At 43.4% G+C, this 16,762-nt stretch overlaps 1 protein-coding gene across 3 annotated transcripts in view; it reads left to right on the top strand.

The window, feature by feature from the left end:
- The window catches only part of LOC124721150, a 524,040-nt gene that overhangs the window by 356,924 nt on the left and 150,354 nt on the right, over positions 1–16,762 (top strand). For all 3 annotated transcript variants that reach the window (XM_047245970.1, XM_047245968.1, XM_047245969.1), the window contains exons 4-5: positions 4,565–4,644; positions 6,064–6,176. In XM_047245970.1, coding sequence (XP_047101926.1) covers positions 4,565–4,644; positions 6,064–6,176 — 193 coding nt within the window. The remainder of the gene's footprint in view (positions 1–4,564; positions 4,645–6,063; positions 6,177–16,762) is intronic.

Genomic DNA, 16,762 nt, shown 5'->3' with positions numbered 1-16,762 from the left:
GTTGTTTCATTTGAGTGAGGTTGTTTCATTTGAGTGAGGTTGTTTCATTTGAGTGAGGTTGTTTCATTTGAGTGAGGTTGTTTCATTTGAGTGAGGTTGTTTCATTTGAGTGAGGTTGTTTCATTTGAGTGAGGTTGTTTCATTTGAGTGAGGTTGTTTCATTTGAGTGAGGTTGTTTCATTTGAGTGAGGTTGTTTCATTTGAGTGAGGTTGTTTCATTTGAGTGAGGTTGTTTCATTTGAGTGAGGTTGTTTCATTTGAGTGAGGTTGTTTCATTTGAGTGAGGTTGTTTCATTTGAGTGAGGTTGTTTCATTTGAGTGAGGTTGTTTCATTTGAGTGAGGTTGTTTCATTTGAGTGAGGTTGTTTCATTTGAGTGAGGTTGTTTCATTTGAGTGAGGTTGTTTCATTTGAGTGAGGTTGTTTCATTTGAGTGAGGTTGTTTCATTTGAGTGAGGTTGTTTCATTTGAGTGAGGTTGTTTCATTTGAGTGAGGTTGTTTCATTTGAGTGAGGTTGTTTCATTTGAGTGAGGTTGTTTCATTTGAGTGAGGTTGTTTCATTTGAGTGAGGTTGTTTCATTTGAGTGAGGTTGTTTCATTTGAGTGAGGTTGTTTCATTTGAGTGAGGTTGTTTCATTTGAGTGAGGTTGTTTCATTTGAGTGAGGTTGTTTCATTTGAGTGAGGTTGTTTCATTTGAGTGAGGTTGTTTCATTTGAGTGAGGTTGTTTCATTTGAGTGAGGTTGTTTCATTTGAGTGAGGTTGTTTCATTTGAGTGAGGTTGTTTCATTTGAGTGAGGTTGTTTCATTTGAGTGAGGTTGTTTCATTTGAGTGAGGTTGTTTCATTTGAGTGAGGTTGTTTCATTTGAGTGAGGTTGTTTCATTTGAGTGAGGTTGTTTCATTTGAGTGAGGTTGTTTCATTTGAGTGAGGTTGTTTCATTTGAGTGAGGTTGTTTCATTTGAGTGAGGTTGTTTCATTTGAGTGAGGTTGTTTCATTTGAGTGAGGTTGTTTCATTTGAGTGAGGTTGTTTCATTTGAGTGAGGTTGTTTCATTTGAGTGAGGTTGTTTCATTTGAGTGAGGTTGTTTCATTTGAGTGAGGTTGTTTCATTTGAGTGAGGTTGTTTCATTTGAGTGAGGTTGTTTCATTTGAGTGAGGTTGTTTCATTTGAGTGAGGTTGTTTCATTTGAGTGAGGTTGTTTCATTTGAGTGAGGTTGTTTCATTTGAGTGAGGTTGTTTCATTTGAGTGAGGTTGTTTCATTTGAGTGAGGTTGTTTCATTTGAGTGAGGTTGTTTCATTTGAGTGAGGTTGTTTCATTTGAGTGAGGTTGTTTCATTTGAGTGAGGTTGTTTCATTTGAGTGAGGTTGTTTCATTTGAGTGAGGTTGTTTCATTTGAGTGAGGTTGTTTCATTTGAGTGAGGTTGTTTCATTTGAGTGAGGTTGTTTCATTTGAGTGAGGTTGTTTCATTTGAGTGAGGTTGTTTCATTTGAGTGAGGTTGTTTCATTTGAGTGAGGTTGTTTCATTTGAGTGAGGTTGTTTCATTTGAGTGAGGTTGTTTCATTTGAGTGAGGTTGTTTCATTTGAGTGAGGTTGTTTCATTTGAGTGAGGTTGTTTCATTTGAGTGAGGTTGTTTCATTTGAGTGAGGTTGTTTCATTTGAGTGAGGTTGTTTCATTTGAGTGAGGTTGTTTCATTTGAGTGAGGTTGTTTCATTTGAGTGAGGTTGTTTCATTTGAGTGAGGTTGTTTCATTTGAGTGAGGTTGTTTCATTTGAGTGAGGTTGTTCCATCATCTCAGAGGAGAGAGAGAGAGAGAGAGAGAGAGAGAGAGAGAGAGAGAGAGAGAGAGAGAGAGAGAGAGAGAGAGAGAGAGAGAGAGAGAGAGAGAGAGAGAGAGAGAGAGAGAGAGAGAGAAAGGGGGGGTGGAAGGTGGGGCCATTTTTATTTCCATTGACAGTTGCCTGGGTGATTCCCCTGGTTCCCCAGGTGAGAGGGAGTGGGGATACTGAGGAGCCCAAGTTGGTAACTTGACACTGGATATCCGTATCAGTGTAAGTTGATACTCAAGGTCAAGTTCGGCCCTTACTGTCCTTACTATCCTACTCGTGCATTGTTAGAAACTTGACAGGAATTGGTGGTGCCAGTGAATGTAGGTCCATTTCGAACAGTTTCAGAGCAAACATAGCATAGGAAACTGCATGCAACCGACATACCGAATCGGGTACCGCGCAAATCCGATTGCTCGTAGTGATGCACGAAGCTGCATATTTTCACCATGGCGGACTTCACGGAAACGTGACAGTAGATAACTGGAGGCACGTAGTGTTGTCCGACAAGAGATTATTCTGCCTCCGTTTCAATGATGCGAAGCGTATGTGAATCGACTGCCAAGTGAAGGTTTTTAAGCCACAGTGTGAGGATGATGTATCTGTAGGTGGTTTTGTGGTGATGTGGCTGTGTGTTTCTGTACCGTTAATTCTACCCCCTTATTCAGGTTACAGTGAACATCAACTAGATTTATTTCAGCATCGTTGGTGACCCTAACCTTGATGATGCACACCCCCACTTTCCAAGCCATATTGATACGGATGCACATATCATTTGTGGTTCGATAAGGACTCTGGCTCTCTGTAACGCGATGTCCGGCCCACTAAATAAACCAATGTTAATTTGGTAGAAATCGTTTGTGACTTAAGAACGGTGTGTGAAGTTCAGCTATCAGCATCTCTTAGTCACTTACATTGTGTGTTCAGGAAATACATTCCGCTAAAGGTAACTTGACACAACTTTACAGTTTGTAGCACAAGCAACACTTCCAGACGTGGGTTTAGAGCTTGAAAAGGCGTAAGATAGCACTTGGAGACATAATATTGATCACCGATAGTAGTGCATCTGGGTATGTAAGCTTATCTTTCAATGGGCGTAGTTTTACGTGAACCATTGAGAACATCTGCCCTATAAAGAAGCCAGCTTAAGGGCAACCATCTTTGTCACAGCTGTTGATATCTCACCACGAAACGATTACGAGCGCAGTGATTCTTCCTTATCAGGGATTTTTCCTCGGTGGGACTGAAACGGGGTGCACTCGGCGTATTGCCGGCAATTGAGGAGCTACTTGAGTGAGAAGTAACGGCTCAGAGGTCAAGAAAGCCGGCAACGACTGGGAGATTGGTTTGCTGACGTCATTGACGGGGGATGATCCGGCGGTCGGTCGGTTCATATTGGCGGATCTCTGCTTTTTCCTTACAGTCGCAATTTTGCTACTTCCCTAAATCCTCTTGCAGCTAGGCCCACACTTTATTTGAAACAGACATTTGATATATGACAGAAGGGGACTCGACATAGAGAGAAAACTGACGTGCGAATTTCACCTACAACTCAAGTCATTCAACATCTTGAAGTGCCTCAAGTGGGTAGATCACATCTACTGAAGTTCTGTAAGGATTTCCTGTAGTGCCAGTTACATTATGTGTGCCAGGTGTTGTATCAGCAAATCCTCGTTGTCTGAAAATCGTACACAGAGATGGCTCTAACCTACTTGTTGTTGTAGTGCGTGCACTACCTTGGCACACCCAGCTGATTATTGAGGCTGGCTTAGCTAGTTAACCAAACATTCATCAGTTATCGGGATAATCATTTTATTCTATGATCTACACAAAAACACATACTATAGAGTATTGTTATCACACAGATAACACTAAAATATATAATTAGCGTAGCGATGAACCGTGTGCTCAGCCTTAGACACCCCCCCCGTAGCCAGTGTCACAGAGCGGTTAATGCCGTACCCCTACCGAGTGGTCATGCACTACCTGTGATCAAGAGGAAGTAGCCCGCCACATGGACTTACAGGAACAGCCCCATTTAGCAGCAGCACCTGGTGCTAGTGTAAACTTGTCCAATCTGTAGCTGCTAATATTTTGCCTGGTAGAGTGCTCGACCGTGGAAATAGGATTTTGATGGTTTGACAGTCGGTACACACAAGGCAGGGAATGTGCACAAACTGTCAGACAGTAAAGATACAGTGAATACTCTGCCATTTTATACGCATGACACGTTTTTCTAGCCAAACACTGGATAATGGTTTAAAAAGCCAAAATTAATTGTAGATTGAAGTGCTAGTCTAAATAAATAAAGCGCAACTGGGAAAATTACGTATTCATTTAACATTATTTATTCACTGAGAATATGTTCATAATCACTCTTGATAATTTTCAAGTTGGAATGTGAATCTCCTGTTGTATCCGAGCTGAAGCACACGAATGGTAGGTGGGAGTAGTATACCGTCGCCCTTCAGGCGTTAAAATTCGATGTTTGTTACCTGCTGTAGTTATTCTGAGAGTCTCAGTTCTGTGATTTGTCTTTCCCGAGGCAGACACAAAATGGTGGTGAGAGCAATCTTTTGATGACATAGTATGCTACAGAGTTCTGGAAACTCTGCCACACTTTTCTAGCAAATGATGTGAAATTTGATTCATTTATTGTAGTTCTAGAAAAATGGTTATCGTATCAACGACAGAGAAGTCAAGACGTATATAACAGTTCAATTTTATTTCAGGATACCCAGGCCTGTGCAACTATCCAGATTACTGGAGAAAGATGGAGAAGATAAGAAGAGAAGGAACAGGAAAATGTCAAGTAAGTTGAAACAACCACTAAAAGTAAAGTTAATCTTAACTGCTTAATGATACTGCAAAATACACTGAGGTGATGAGTCGTGGGATACCCCCTAACATCGTATCGGACCTTCTTTTGCCCCGCGTAGTGCAGCAACTCGACGCTGCATGCACTCCCGAGTCGTTAGAAGTCCCCTCCAGAAATATTTGAGTCATGCTGCCTCTGTAGCTGTAATTGCGGAAATGTTGCCGGTGTAGGAGCTTATGTACGAACCGACCTCTCGATTATGTCCCATAAATGTATGATGGGATTCATGTTGGGTGATACAGGTGGCCAAAACATTCGCTCGAAATGTCCAGAGAGGTCTTCAACCCAGTTGCAAGCAATTCTGGCCCGGTAACATGGCGCATTGTCATCCACCAAAACTCCATTTTTGTTTGGGACCATGAAGCCCATGAACGGCTGCAAATGGTCAACATATAGCCAAACATAACCATTTCCAGCCAGTGACCGGTTCGTTTGGTCCAGAGGGCCCAGTCCATTCCATGTATAAACAGCTCACATTATTATAGAGCCACCACCAGCTTGCAGAGTGCCTTGTTGGCAACCTGGGTCCATGGCTTTGTGGGTTCTGTGCTAAACACGAACCTCTTACCAACTGAAATCGGTACTCAGCTGACCAGGCCACAGTTTGTCAGCCGTCGATCGTCCAATTGATATGGTCACGAGCCCAGGAGAGGCGCTGCAGACACCCGCATCCGTCGTCTGCTGCCATAGCTCTTAACGCCAAATTACGCCGCTCTGTCCTGACGAATACGTTCGTCGTAAGTCCCACAGTGCTTTCTGCGGTTCTTTCGAGCAGTGTTGCTTCTCTGTTAGCACTGACAATTCTACACAAACGCCTCTGCTCTCGGTCGATAAGTGAAAGCCGTCGGCCTCTGCGTTGTCCATGGTGAAAGATAACGCCTGAAATTTGGTATCTTGGCACACCCTTCACACTGTAGATCTCGGAATGAACTATTACCTAAACGAGATTGTCCCAAGCGTCTAGATACAAATACCATTCCGCGTTCGAACTCTGTTAATTCCCGTCGTGTGGAAACCTTTCCACATGGATCACCTGAGTACGAATGACAGTTCCACCAATGCACTGTCGTTTCATAAGATACTACGTGACTTTTCTCACCTTAGTGTAGACCAGTAAGTGACGTATTGACGTCATAACTGCTTAAGTCGAGGAATCGTACGAAGTCCACACTGTGCCACAAATACTACAGCTCTAAACCACATAATAATAATAATAATAATAATAATAATAATAATAATAATAATGTGTAAATCTTAAGAACATGTAGCATATTCACAAAGAGAAGGTGGTGGTCATTTTGTTCACTCAAACTTGGATTTAATATGCGACTCTAAACATGATTTATTTTGCAGAGGGCATTCCGAAGTATGAAGTATTTCTGGGAGGATCATGTAATCCAACTACATGGCGGCAAGACACAGCAATCCCAATGCTTAAGAGACTTGGCATCACCTATTACAATCCTGTAAGTGTATCAATTATCACAAACTGAGCACTGAAACGAATTGTGTTCTCTAATAGTGTAGTCTGCATGGCTTTATTGTGTTTTTATATACGGGGTATACGAAGAATAAATTTGCATGTTCAGTAATAACATAAAAGATAATACTGATGGCCGGTATTTACACACAATCGGCAGTGAAATTCTTTTGATCAGCTGTTGGCTGCATATTCTTCAGATGGATTCGGTGTTAGATTCTATTTTCAGAATCAGATGCCCTGTTTTCTCCCGCGTTTTTTCTAATGAAGTTCCAAAATATATTTTCGTATTTAACATTTTTTTTCCAGTGAAAGTACATAGTGTTCATCCAGAAAAAATTAAACTCATCTAATGGTAACTCCGGATTTTTCCGATGTGTTGCATTCTTAAATTTGAGTAATGTGCATTTCCTTTGACAACGATTTTGAATATTGATATTTCCTGAACATTTAAAAGAAGTAAGTTCTCTTCATGGTAGTGCAGTGTCATTTTCAGATGGCGTAGTCTATTCTAACGCATATTTATTAGCATGGTAGAATTTTTAGGTACACATGCTTTTTTTCTAAATGTTATACGCACATATATGCTTGAATAAAATGTTCATGTATAAAATATTTATGTTGTTAGATATGGCAAAAAAGAAAATGGCGTTCAAATGGCTCTGAGCACTATGGGACTTAACATCTGAGGTCATCAGTCCCCTAGAACTTAGAACTACTTAAACCTAACTAACCTAAGGACATCACATACACCCATGCCCGAGGCAGGATTTGAACCTGCGACCGTAGCAGTCGCGCGGTTCCGGACTGAACAGCCTAGAACCACACGGCCACCGCGGCCGGCGAAAATGGCGTTACTCCACCTTACTGTGTTTAACGGTGAAGTTATCAAAGTCTTTTAATGAATGTTAAACAATAATGTGTCGTTGGCTTGGACTGTAGGAAATTTCATTTATACAGCTTTAAAATCTTGGACATGGCTGGATGCAGCAGCTGTAGAATGGAATCTTCGTGGGGATAAAGTGAAATACAGCCAGTCAGCTGCAGAAATCAAATGTTTATTAATATCCCTTGAACTAGTTTTCAATTTCTTTAGAAACGTCTTCTTCAGAAGGATCAATGGTTACAAACACAATAGTTAAAATTATATACCCGTTAAAATATAGGTATACAGAAAACGTCAAAAATAACTCGGTACCATACAAGGAGTTATTTACACATATTGGTTGCATAATGTTCTGAGTGAAAATAATCCATAAAATGGCTTAAAACAATTAAAATATTAAAACTGTAACATAAAAGCAAGTATTTAGTGAATGTGCATGATATTACAAAGACCTAACATATGGCATTTTATTAGGTTATTGCCCAATGAATTAAGTAAACTATAAAGTAACTCAAAGTACATCATGTGTGAGTGAAGGAAAAGGTATGGGGGAGTAAGTAAAAGTCGAAACAGAACCATTTGCATCAACAATATATTACTGTAGGTACTAGGCCTACTATTACCTGGGAAGTAGATAAAGAAGCAAATTACCTCTTTATTATCGCCTTAGATTGAATTTCTCTTTGTTCTGTTATCAAAAATAACGGCCAGAAACTGTATAGAAACTTTCTATTTTTAAGTTGCACCTGTTCATTTAAAATAGTTATTTTTCCTAGTGCAATGCGTAAAAATTTCTAATCCTTCCAACAAATCTAGTCTACTCTGCAGCCTTACTTTTTATTTCAGTCTCTTTATTTCGACAAGGTATTTGGTAAGTACACTACTGGCCATTACAATTGCTACACCACAAATATGACGTGCTACAGACGCGAAATGTAACCGACAGGAAGAAGATGCTGTGATATGCAAATGATTAGCTTTTCAGAGCATTCACACAAGGTTGGCGCCGGTGGCGACACCTACAACGTGTTGACACGAGGAAAGTTTCCAACCGATTTCTCATACACAAACAGCAGTTGCCCGGCATTGCCTGGTGAAACGTTGTTGTGATGTCTCGTGGAAGGAGGAGAAATGCGTACCATCACGTTTCCGACTTTGATAAAGGTCGGATTGTAGCCTATCGCGATTGCGGTTTATCGTATCGCGACATTGCTGCTCGCGTTGGTCGAGATAAAATGACTGTTAGCAGAATATGGAATCCGTGGGTTCAGGAGGGTAATACGGAACACCGTGCTGGATCCTAATGGTCTCGTATCACTAGCAGTCGAGACGACAAGCATCTTATCCGCATGGCTGTAACGGATCGTGCGGCCACGTCTCGATCCCTGAGTCAACAGACGGGGACGTTTGCAAGACAACAACCATCTGCACGAACAGCTCGACGTCGTTTGCAGGAGCATAGACTATCAGCTCGGAGACCATGGCTGCGGTTCCCATTGACGCTGCATCACAGACAGGAGCGCCTGCGATGGTGTACTCAACGACGAACCTGGGTGCACGAATGGCAAACCGTCATTTTTTCAGATGAATCCAGGTTCTGTTTACAGAATCATGATGGGCACATCCGTGTTGGGCGACATCGCGGTAAACGCACATTGGAAGTGTGTATTCATCATCGCCATACTGGCGTATCACCCGGCGTGACGGTCTGGCGTGCTATTGGTTACACGTCTCGGTCACCTCTTGTTCGCATTGACGGTATTTTGAACAGTGGACGTTACATTTCAGATGTGTTATGACCCGTGGATCTACCCGTCATTCGATCCCTGCGAAACCCTACATTTCAGCAGGATAAGGCACGACCGCATGTTGCAGGTCCTGTACGGGCCTTTCTGGATACAGATGATGTTCGACTGCTGCCCCGGCCAGCACATTCTCCATATCTCTCACCAACTGAAAACGTCTGGTCAATGGTGGCCGAGCAACTGGCTCGTCACAATACGCCAGTCACTACTCTTGATGAACTGTGGTATCGTGTTGAAGCTGCATGGGCAGCTGTACCTGTACACGCCATCCAAGCTCTGTTTGACTCAATGCCCAGGCGTATCAAGGCCGTTATTACGGCCAGAGGTGGTCGTTCTGGGTACTGATTACTCAGGATCTATGCACCCAAATTACGTGAAAATGTAATCACACCTCAGTTCTAGTAAATATATTTGTCTAATGAATACCCGTTTATCATCTGCATTTCTTCTTGGTGTAGCAATTTTAATGGCCAGTAGTGTATTTATTACTATATGCTTTACAATGCTGCAACACGATTTTATAAATTTTATAACATGAAGTTGCTTCCCTACTTCATAAATCACCATTACTGTGTAACTCGTGGGCAGTTAGAAAATTTTACGAGGAACAGAGATACAGAACTGGGCGATTGGCAAAAAAGGTTTACTACCCCTGGACTATACGAATAATTTAGTGAAACAGTTACTGACAACAGTCAGAACGCGAACAACTTTTACGTCTAGCTAAATAACATATACCAACCACAGTCATTTAAGTTTCAGTTAAATATTTACTATCCATTAAATACACACTGAATCGTCGACTGGTAGTTATCACAAATGTAAGTACAGGGATAGCAACACACTATATAAAGTAAATAAAACCTGCTGGAAACCAAGGCAGTGTTCCAATGTCTCTAAGCACTATGGGACTCAACATCTGTGGTCATCAGTCCCCTAGAACTTAGAACTACTTAAACCTAACTAACCTAAGGACATCACACACATCCATGCCCGAGGCAGGATTCGAACCTGCTACCGTAGCGGTCGCGCGGTTCCGGACTGAGCGCCTAGAACCGCTAGACCACCGCGGCCGGCAAGGCAGTGTTCACAACTACAAATTACTGAAGTCTGACTGCAAAGTATCTCCACTAAACAACAGTCTAATCGACACACTACATCGCTGTCATGAGTGCTGATCAGTGCTGAAAATTATCAAAGTCCTTACAGGGTAACCTGAGACTAAATCCAAATCACTGCTAAATAAATCGGAATCCTTAACAGCTGATGAGAAAAATCACACCCTTCTGGACACTGAATGGAAAAATAATCGGAGTCCCAATATCTGTCTAATAATTGTAAGTACCACTAAACTGGCGCCAGAATATTTCTATCACGTAAACTAGTGTGGCCAACTTGCCACCCATAAACTTTAACCTACCTCCAGTACCAACCAACCAGAACCGCCCTCCAAAACAGCCTAACACGGACAAACATGAAGCAGTATGACCACCTCCCTTACAAAGGCTCTGGCACCCTCTCCCCCCCCCCCATGCTACCGGCTCCCTAATCCTAAAAGGTGTGTTCATTGACGTTACATAGTAACCTCACATGAGTAGTGGGGTAAGGGTGGCACCACCTGAATTTTGATATCCAATTGATATGCAAATTATTTAAATTGATAAATTAATTACCCCGTCCAACTCCCAGGTGACGTCATATTTCCCTAGCTGGCACGTAGGCCCCTCCCCCTCCCCCTCTCTCCCCCTCCCCCTCTCTCCCCCTCCCCCTCTCTCCCCCTCCCCCTCTCTCCCCCCCTCCCCCTCTCTCCCCCCCTCCCCCTCTCTCCCCCCCCTCCCCCTCTCTCCCCCTCCCTCCCCCTCTCTCCCCCTCCCCCTCTCTCCCCTCCCCCTCTCTCCCCCTCCCCCTCTCTCCCCCTCCCCCCCTCTCTCCCCCTCCCCCCCTCTCTCCCCCTCCCCCCTCTCTCCCCCTCCCCCCCTCTCTCCCCCTCCCCCCCTCTCTCCCCCTCCCCCCCTCTCTCCCCCTCCCCCCTCTCTCCCCCTCCCCCCCTCTCTCCCCCTCCCCCACTCTCTCCCCCTCCCCCACTCTCTCCCCCTCCCCCACTCTCTCCCCCTCCCCCACTCTCTCCCCCTCCCCCACTCTCTCCCCCTCCCCCACTCTCTCCCCCTCCCCCACTCTCTCCCCCTCCCCCACTCTCTCCCCCTCCCCCACTCTCTCCCCCTCCCCCACTCTCTCCCCACTCTCCCCCCCCTCCCCACTCTCCCCCCCCTCCCCACTCTCCCCCCCTCTCCCCACTCTCCCCCCCTCTCCCCCCTCCCCCTTCCCCCCTCCCCCTCCCCCCTCTCTCCCCCTCCCCCTTCTCTCCCCCTCCCCCTTCTCTCCCCCTCCCCCTTCTCTCCCCCTCCCCCTTCTCTCCCCCTCCCCCTTCTCTCCCCCTCCCCCTTCTCTCCCCCTCCCCCTTCTCTCCCCCTCCCCCCTCTCTCCCCCTCCCCCCTCTCTCCCCCTCCCCCTTCTCTCCCCCTCCCCCTTCTCTCCCCCTCACCCCTCTCTCCCCCTCACCCCTCTCTCCCCCTCACCCCTCTCTCCCCCTCACCCCTCTCTCCCCCTCACCCCTCTCTCCCCCTCACCCCTCTCTCCCCCTCACCCCTCTCTCCCCCTCACCCCTCTCTCCCCCTCACCCCTCTCTCCCCCTCACCCCTGTCTCCCCCTATTAGCGGGAATTTCTAATTTTAGTGGGAAAATTAAAAAAGATGGAAACTTAAAAAAATGACGGAAAATTTAAAAAATAGTAATTTCAAAAGTGGTGGGAATTTCTTTGTCCCAGGGCTGTGACGACGTCCCACCCCCACCCCCTCCCACAGAAATTGGCGGAAATTGAAAATGACGGTACCCTTTCTGGGTCTCGAACCCCAGTCCGTCTGGATCGAAAGCCAAATTGCACCACCCAACACAGGGAAACTGTCAAAATGCGGGAGAGGAAGGTTAGGTTAGTGTAATTCATTTATTTTAGTTGGGAAGCTGAAGTGAGATCGGCCCTAATTACATAATTAATCATACAGATAGGTCCTAATTAAATATCTATTTGCATAGCGCTACACAAGGAGCGTCAGAAATCACTATACAGATCAACAATTGATGGTGTCATTCAACTTCAGTAACCTTTCGGAAAAAATTTCACAATAGCACTCCAAACTAGTTGTAGATGTACACACACACGAGGCGTCTGCCACTGATCCAACAGTCAAGCAACTGGTCTATTTCACAATTATACCACTAGAGTCGCTTGAAATTGGCAGTAGCCAATAGGAATGCAGCTTCTGACCACATCGGGGATGTAAGGCGGGCCCAGCAGTTCTGCAGCCTCAGTTGCTGTCAGTCGGTAACCATGAAGCGTGAAGAGTCAAGGAAGTGGAGCGTAATTTTTGGCGTCATTCGTTTCGAGAAAGAAATATACTTCCCTAAACTCTCACTGGATACTGACCTGATCTTTCTCCACAGAGGTACAAAAAAGGGGTTACTATATTTACAACTACCTTGTTTCAAGTACTTCACAAGGTCACTCAAGTACCCACTTTTAATGTGTTGCAGAGTGGGTGGCTCATCCTCTTTTATTATTGTAATCAGCCAGCCCAGACCATATGCTTTATGGTTTCAATACCTTCTACTTTACCTTGTGGTGTATGTTTTCCCCGTTTTTTGTTCGTTTTCATTTTAGGCGTGGCGCTGGGTGTTTTTGCACCTTGAGCCTTGCTTGCGTCGGGAAAAAGGGTCTGAAGACTCTGTAGTTTGGTCTCTTTATACCCCAAACCAACCAACCAACTAATCATTACTTCTGCAGGGGACTTCCAACTTCTTGTTGAGGCCATGTCACGTCGAGTAGCGGCATTTCGCTAGGAAAAAGGAGGTCCGACACAATATTAGGTGGTATCCCGTGACTTTTAACAGAATAAATGATAATGTTATAAAATATGTAGATAGTTCTAAGAGCACTGACGAGTGCTAGAGTCTGTCAGCTCGATTTCTTCACTGTCTCTCTCCAAAAACTTAACTCCCCGCACCCATCTGCGTATCACTGGATTCGTAACGACACACTCCTTCGAATGACACTGTGCTCAATACTACATAGCACGGTTTGCACTGTATGTGCGCAAATGCGAACAGTACGTTCACACTTAGCAACCGTAGCGGTTTGGTGATGTCACCGGCGGGAGCGGTGCGCTTTGTCAGAGACTACGAACTGATCTCGTGGCGACCGTGCGGTCAGCGGTCGTCACAGCTTCCGGCCATCGGCCACAGGAGACGTGCTCGCTTGCCGCCTGCCGCCCTCTGTCTCACATGCCGCGGGCGTAATTCAAACGCCGCGCCCAATCAAACTGAATAACAGTACACAGGTATGCCTTGTCCTGTTACAACGTAACTCATCGCCGCGACGTCAGTTCACTAGTTAAATTTGTGAAGTACTGTCTAATGACGATCAGCATAATTTGTATGATTTTAAGTATTATGGAGATGAATTTTATCTTTCATTGGTGTCTCATGGCTACAGTTTTAACGTACCCCCACGGCTTTGTGTAACCAGTAATTGTAAACAATTCATTGTATGGTAGTGAGTTTTCTTCTGTATACCTGCAATTTAAAATGTATACGAAATATGTGAGAAAAGTAATGAGACTGACAATACTGCTTGTGTAGGCCGGTGTATTCATCCGTTGCAGATGCTCAGTCCGTGTTTCAGCGCCGTACAACCGTCACGTGGTTTTTGAGAGCGCCATCAGTGAAGTTGTGTTTTTGTTCTGCGTTACGAAAATGGAACAGCGGAATTGAGAGCAACGTTCCGTCACCAAGTTTTGTGTTAAACTTGGAGAATATGCGAGTGTGACCTTTGAAAAGTTGAAACAGGTAAGAGCAGATCGACGTTTAACAATAAGGATGATGGGTAACCTGTTAAACACTTTACTGTGCATGAACTTTTGACCCAAGTTTCGCATATGCGAAGTGAGAGGTGCCACATGGAGACATATTATCGACTGCTAAAAGCTCGAATGAGCAAATCAAAGATCAAAACGTAGTGCATATAGAATTACTTCCTCCAGGACAAATTGTCGGTCGAGCACTTTACAAAGATATCCTCGAAAGGCTCAGAGAGAGGGCGATTCGGGTGAGAGCGGACATTACAGACAAGTGGATGCTGCATCGTGACACACGGCCACTTCCATAATGGAATTTTTGACCTCAAAAGGCATTTCTGTTGTTCCACAGCCCCTCTATTCACCTGATCTGAGTTCTCGTGACTTTATTCTTTTCACGAAACTGAAAAAGTCTTAAAAGGCTGTCATTTTGGGACTGTGGAGTACATTTAATAGAATGTGATTAACGTGATAAAGGCCTTACCAGTTAAAGCATTTGAGCGCTACTACCAATCCTTGGAACGAGTCCGTCGGTGTACAGCTGCCGAAGGGGACTGTTTTGCGAGGGGCTGTGGTTATCTGGAACGAATAAAAACTTCGGTAAATAAGAAAATCAATGTCATTACTTTTCTCAAAAAACTTGTATAATTTTAACTATTTTATGTGCAACCATTCATCCTTCTGAAGACTACGTTTTTAAAGACGTGGTAACCTAGTTAAAGGGGTTTCAATGACCCTTTCATTTCTGCAATTGAATGGCTATAATTCGCTTTATTCTCGCCCAGTTTTTTACGCCTTCCTAAGCTACTGGTGTTGTGTGTGTATTCATTCTAATGAATAACTGGAACATCAGGCTGCTATATTTTTATGTTGCATGTTGTACCGCAAAATAGATTAAAGTTGTTAATAGTGTATTTTGATACTTTGTTTTCACCTGTTGGGAAGTGAGGAGGAAATCAAAATGTCATACTTATCTCGAAGATGATGGTGTTCTACATAAAAGGCACTTCAGAACTATATAGATAAAGGCATTAAGAAAGGTCACGATATGGTACCGTGTTTAATGATCTGCTACTTAAAGGTATAGGACGTGTATGATGCCACGCATATAAATTTCTTACGAAAAAATAGCTGTGAAAGCTTTGAGAAAGATAGGTGCTGCATTTTGTGATAGCTGACCATAGCTAATGGGAAAATGGATATAGCAAATTTTGAAAACGGATATAGCAAATTTTGAAAACAAGATTCAGCAGAATTTGTGCTCAGTTTTACTGTGGACGTGACACTGACATACCACTCGATGTCAAAAATGAAACAGCAGTAAAAGTAGAACGTGTTAGCTAGGAGCCCAGCCCAAAAAGGGCAAAGTTGAATTCGTCTGCTGGGCAACTTACGACCAATGTTTCTGCAAGGTGAAAGTGATTATAATTGTTGAGTGATGTGTAAATGATACAGCAAGATAATGAAAGACTTATTGGTAGTGATTTAAGTGAGGGATTTGAAGTAAAAATTGTCAAAACATTTAGCCTATTCAGCTGATTTAACACCTACTGACTTCCATTTATTTCCACACCAAAAGAAATTTGTGGCTAAAATAAAATTCGAGTCTCTGATCAGGTTAAGACTGCTATACGTAGAAGAGTGCAGACCTTTCAGAATAGCAATTACAGAAGGGAAAAAGCTCTTAGGTAAAATGTTGGACAAATTTCACTGACCTAAAAGGGAAATACACTGAAAAGTAATTGTTTTATACCTAATAACCTGTCTATCAAACGCATGATGAGTAATGTTCACACCGACTGTGTACATGAAACATTGCCAAATTAAGCAATTAGATACTGTAAAATTCAAACATAACAAAACTTTGTGATCGTAATTAACATAGTAAGCTCTGGCTACATCTTGCAGTAACAAAAAGCACCACTGTCATTTTAAATTTCATTGCACCTCGTACTTTAAACTTACTCAGTGCAGATTAGAAAGACAAGTAGGGCAATTAGTGTTGCTGTAAAGGCGTGTCACTGACCCCATACTTCCTACAAGATCATGAGGATTGTGGCCACAAGAGGATAAAACAGTAATCCCGTGACTATCATATCAGTGAGTCACACCTGTAGTCGGCAAATTTGTTCAGACATCTGGATATAACAGTCTGTATTGATACGAAATGGGAAGAACACACAGGCTCAGTCATAAATAAAGTAGGAGGCAGGGATTAGGTGCGAGAGAGGGTTTAGTTACGAGAGAGGGATTAGGTACGAGAGATTAGTGACAGCACACGGGTGTGAACCATCCTAAAGTATTGATGAAGTGTGTGACACACAGCAGGGTGTACTGACTATGTACAAAGGTGGACAGCGCCAATTGTGACAGTTTCGTTTCTCTCGCGGAAGAGCCACAGAAATAGTTAAAGTGAGCTTAACTGGCCATGGAGATTAACTGAACAACTCTACCACAAAAGAGCAAGTAGAGAAATTTGAGTCATTAGAAGATTTAGTTGTCTTAAGTTCACAGCCTTTCATCACCTCGTATGACATTGTGGTGCCTAAATAGGTAACTGCTGTGTAATTAACCATTGCTGAGTTCAAAACTTTAGAAGTAAATTTCTTGAACCTTTTGTTTTCATTCTATCCTTAGCAGCTGACTACGAATTATATTTGTGACGATGTCCTTCAAAAATATGTTTTTAAGGGTTTCATTACAAGCCTCGTTTTCAAACGTTCTTTTATTTTAGCTTACGCTGTTACAAATTTCACTAAAGCATATGGGGTTAAGTGAACTCGCCTTGTACCTTCTATTATCCTCACTGTAATACACCAATAGAAACATGATTAAGCGTAGCAATTATGAGTACCATGAATTACAGGGGTCGTAATGCCATGAATTACAGGGCTAATAATGCCAAGGATAATACAGCCAATCATTGATATTTCCCATCAGACTACTAAAAGACGCGATCAGTAAACATATCTAC

This window comes from Schistocerca piceifrons, chromosome X (assembly GCF_021461385.2).
Source record: "Schistocerca piceifrons isolate TAMUIC-IGC-003096 chromosome X, iqSchPice1.1, whole genome shotgun sequence".
In the NCBI taxonomy this organism is placed as follows: domain Eukaryota; kingdom Metazoa; phylum Arthropoda; class Insecta; order Orthoptera; family Acrididae; genus Schistocerca; species Schistocerca piceifrons.
The sequence above is the reverse complement of the archived record's forward strand: the minus strand, read 5'-3'. Positions and strand labels throughout refer to the sequence as shown.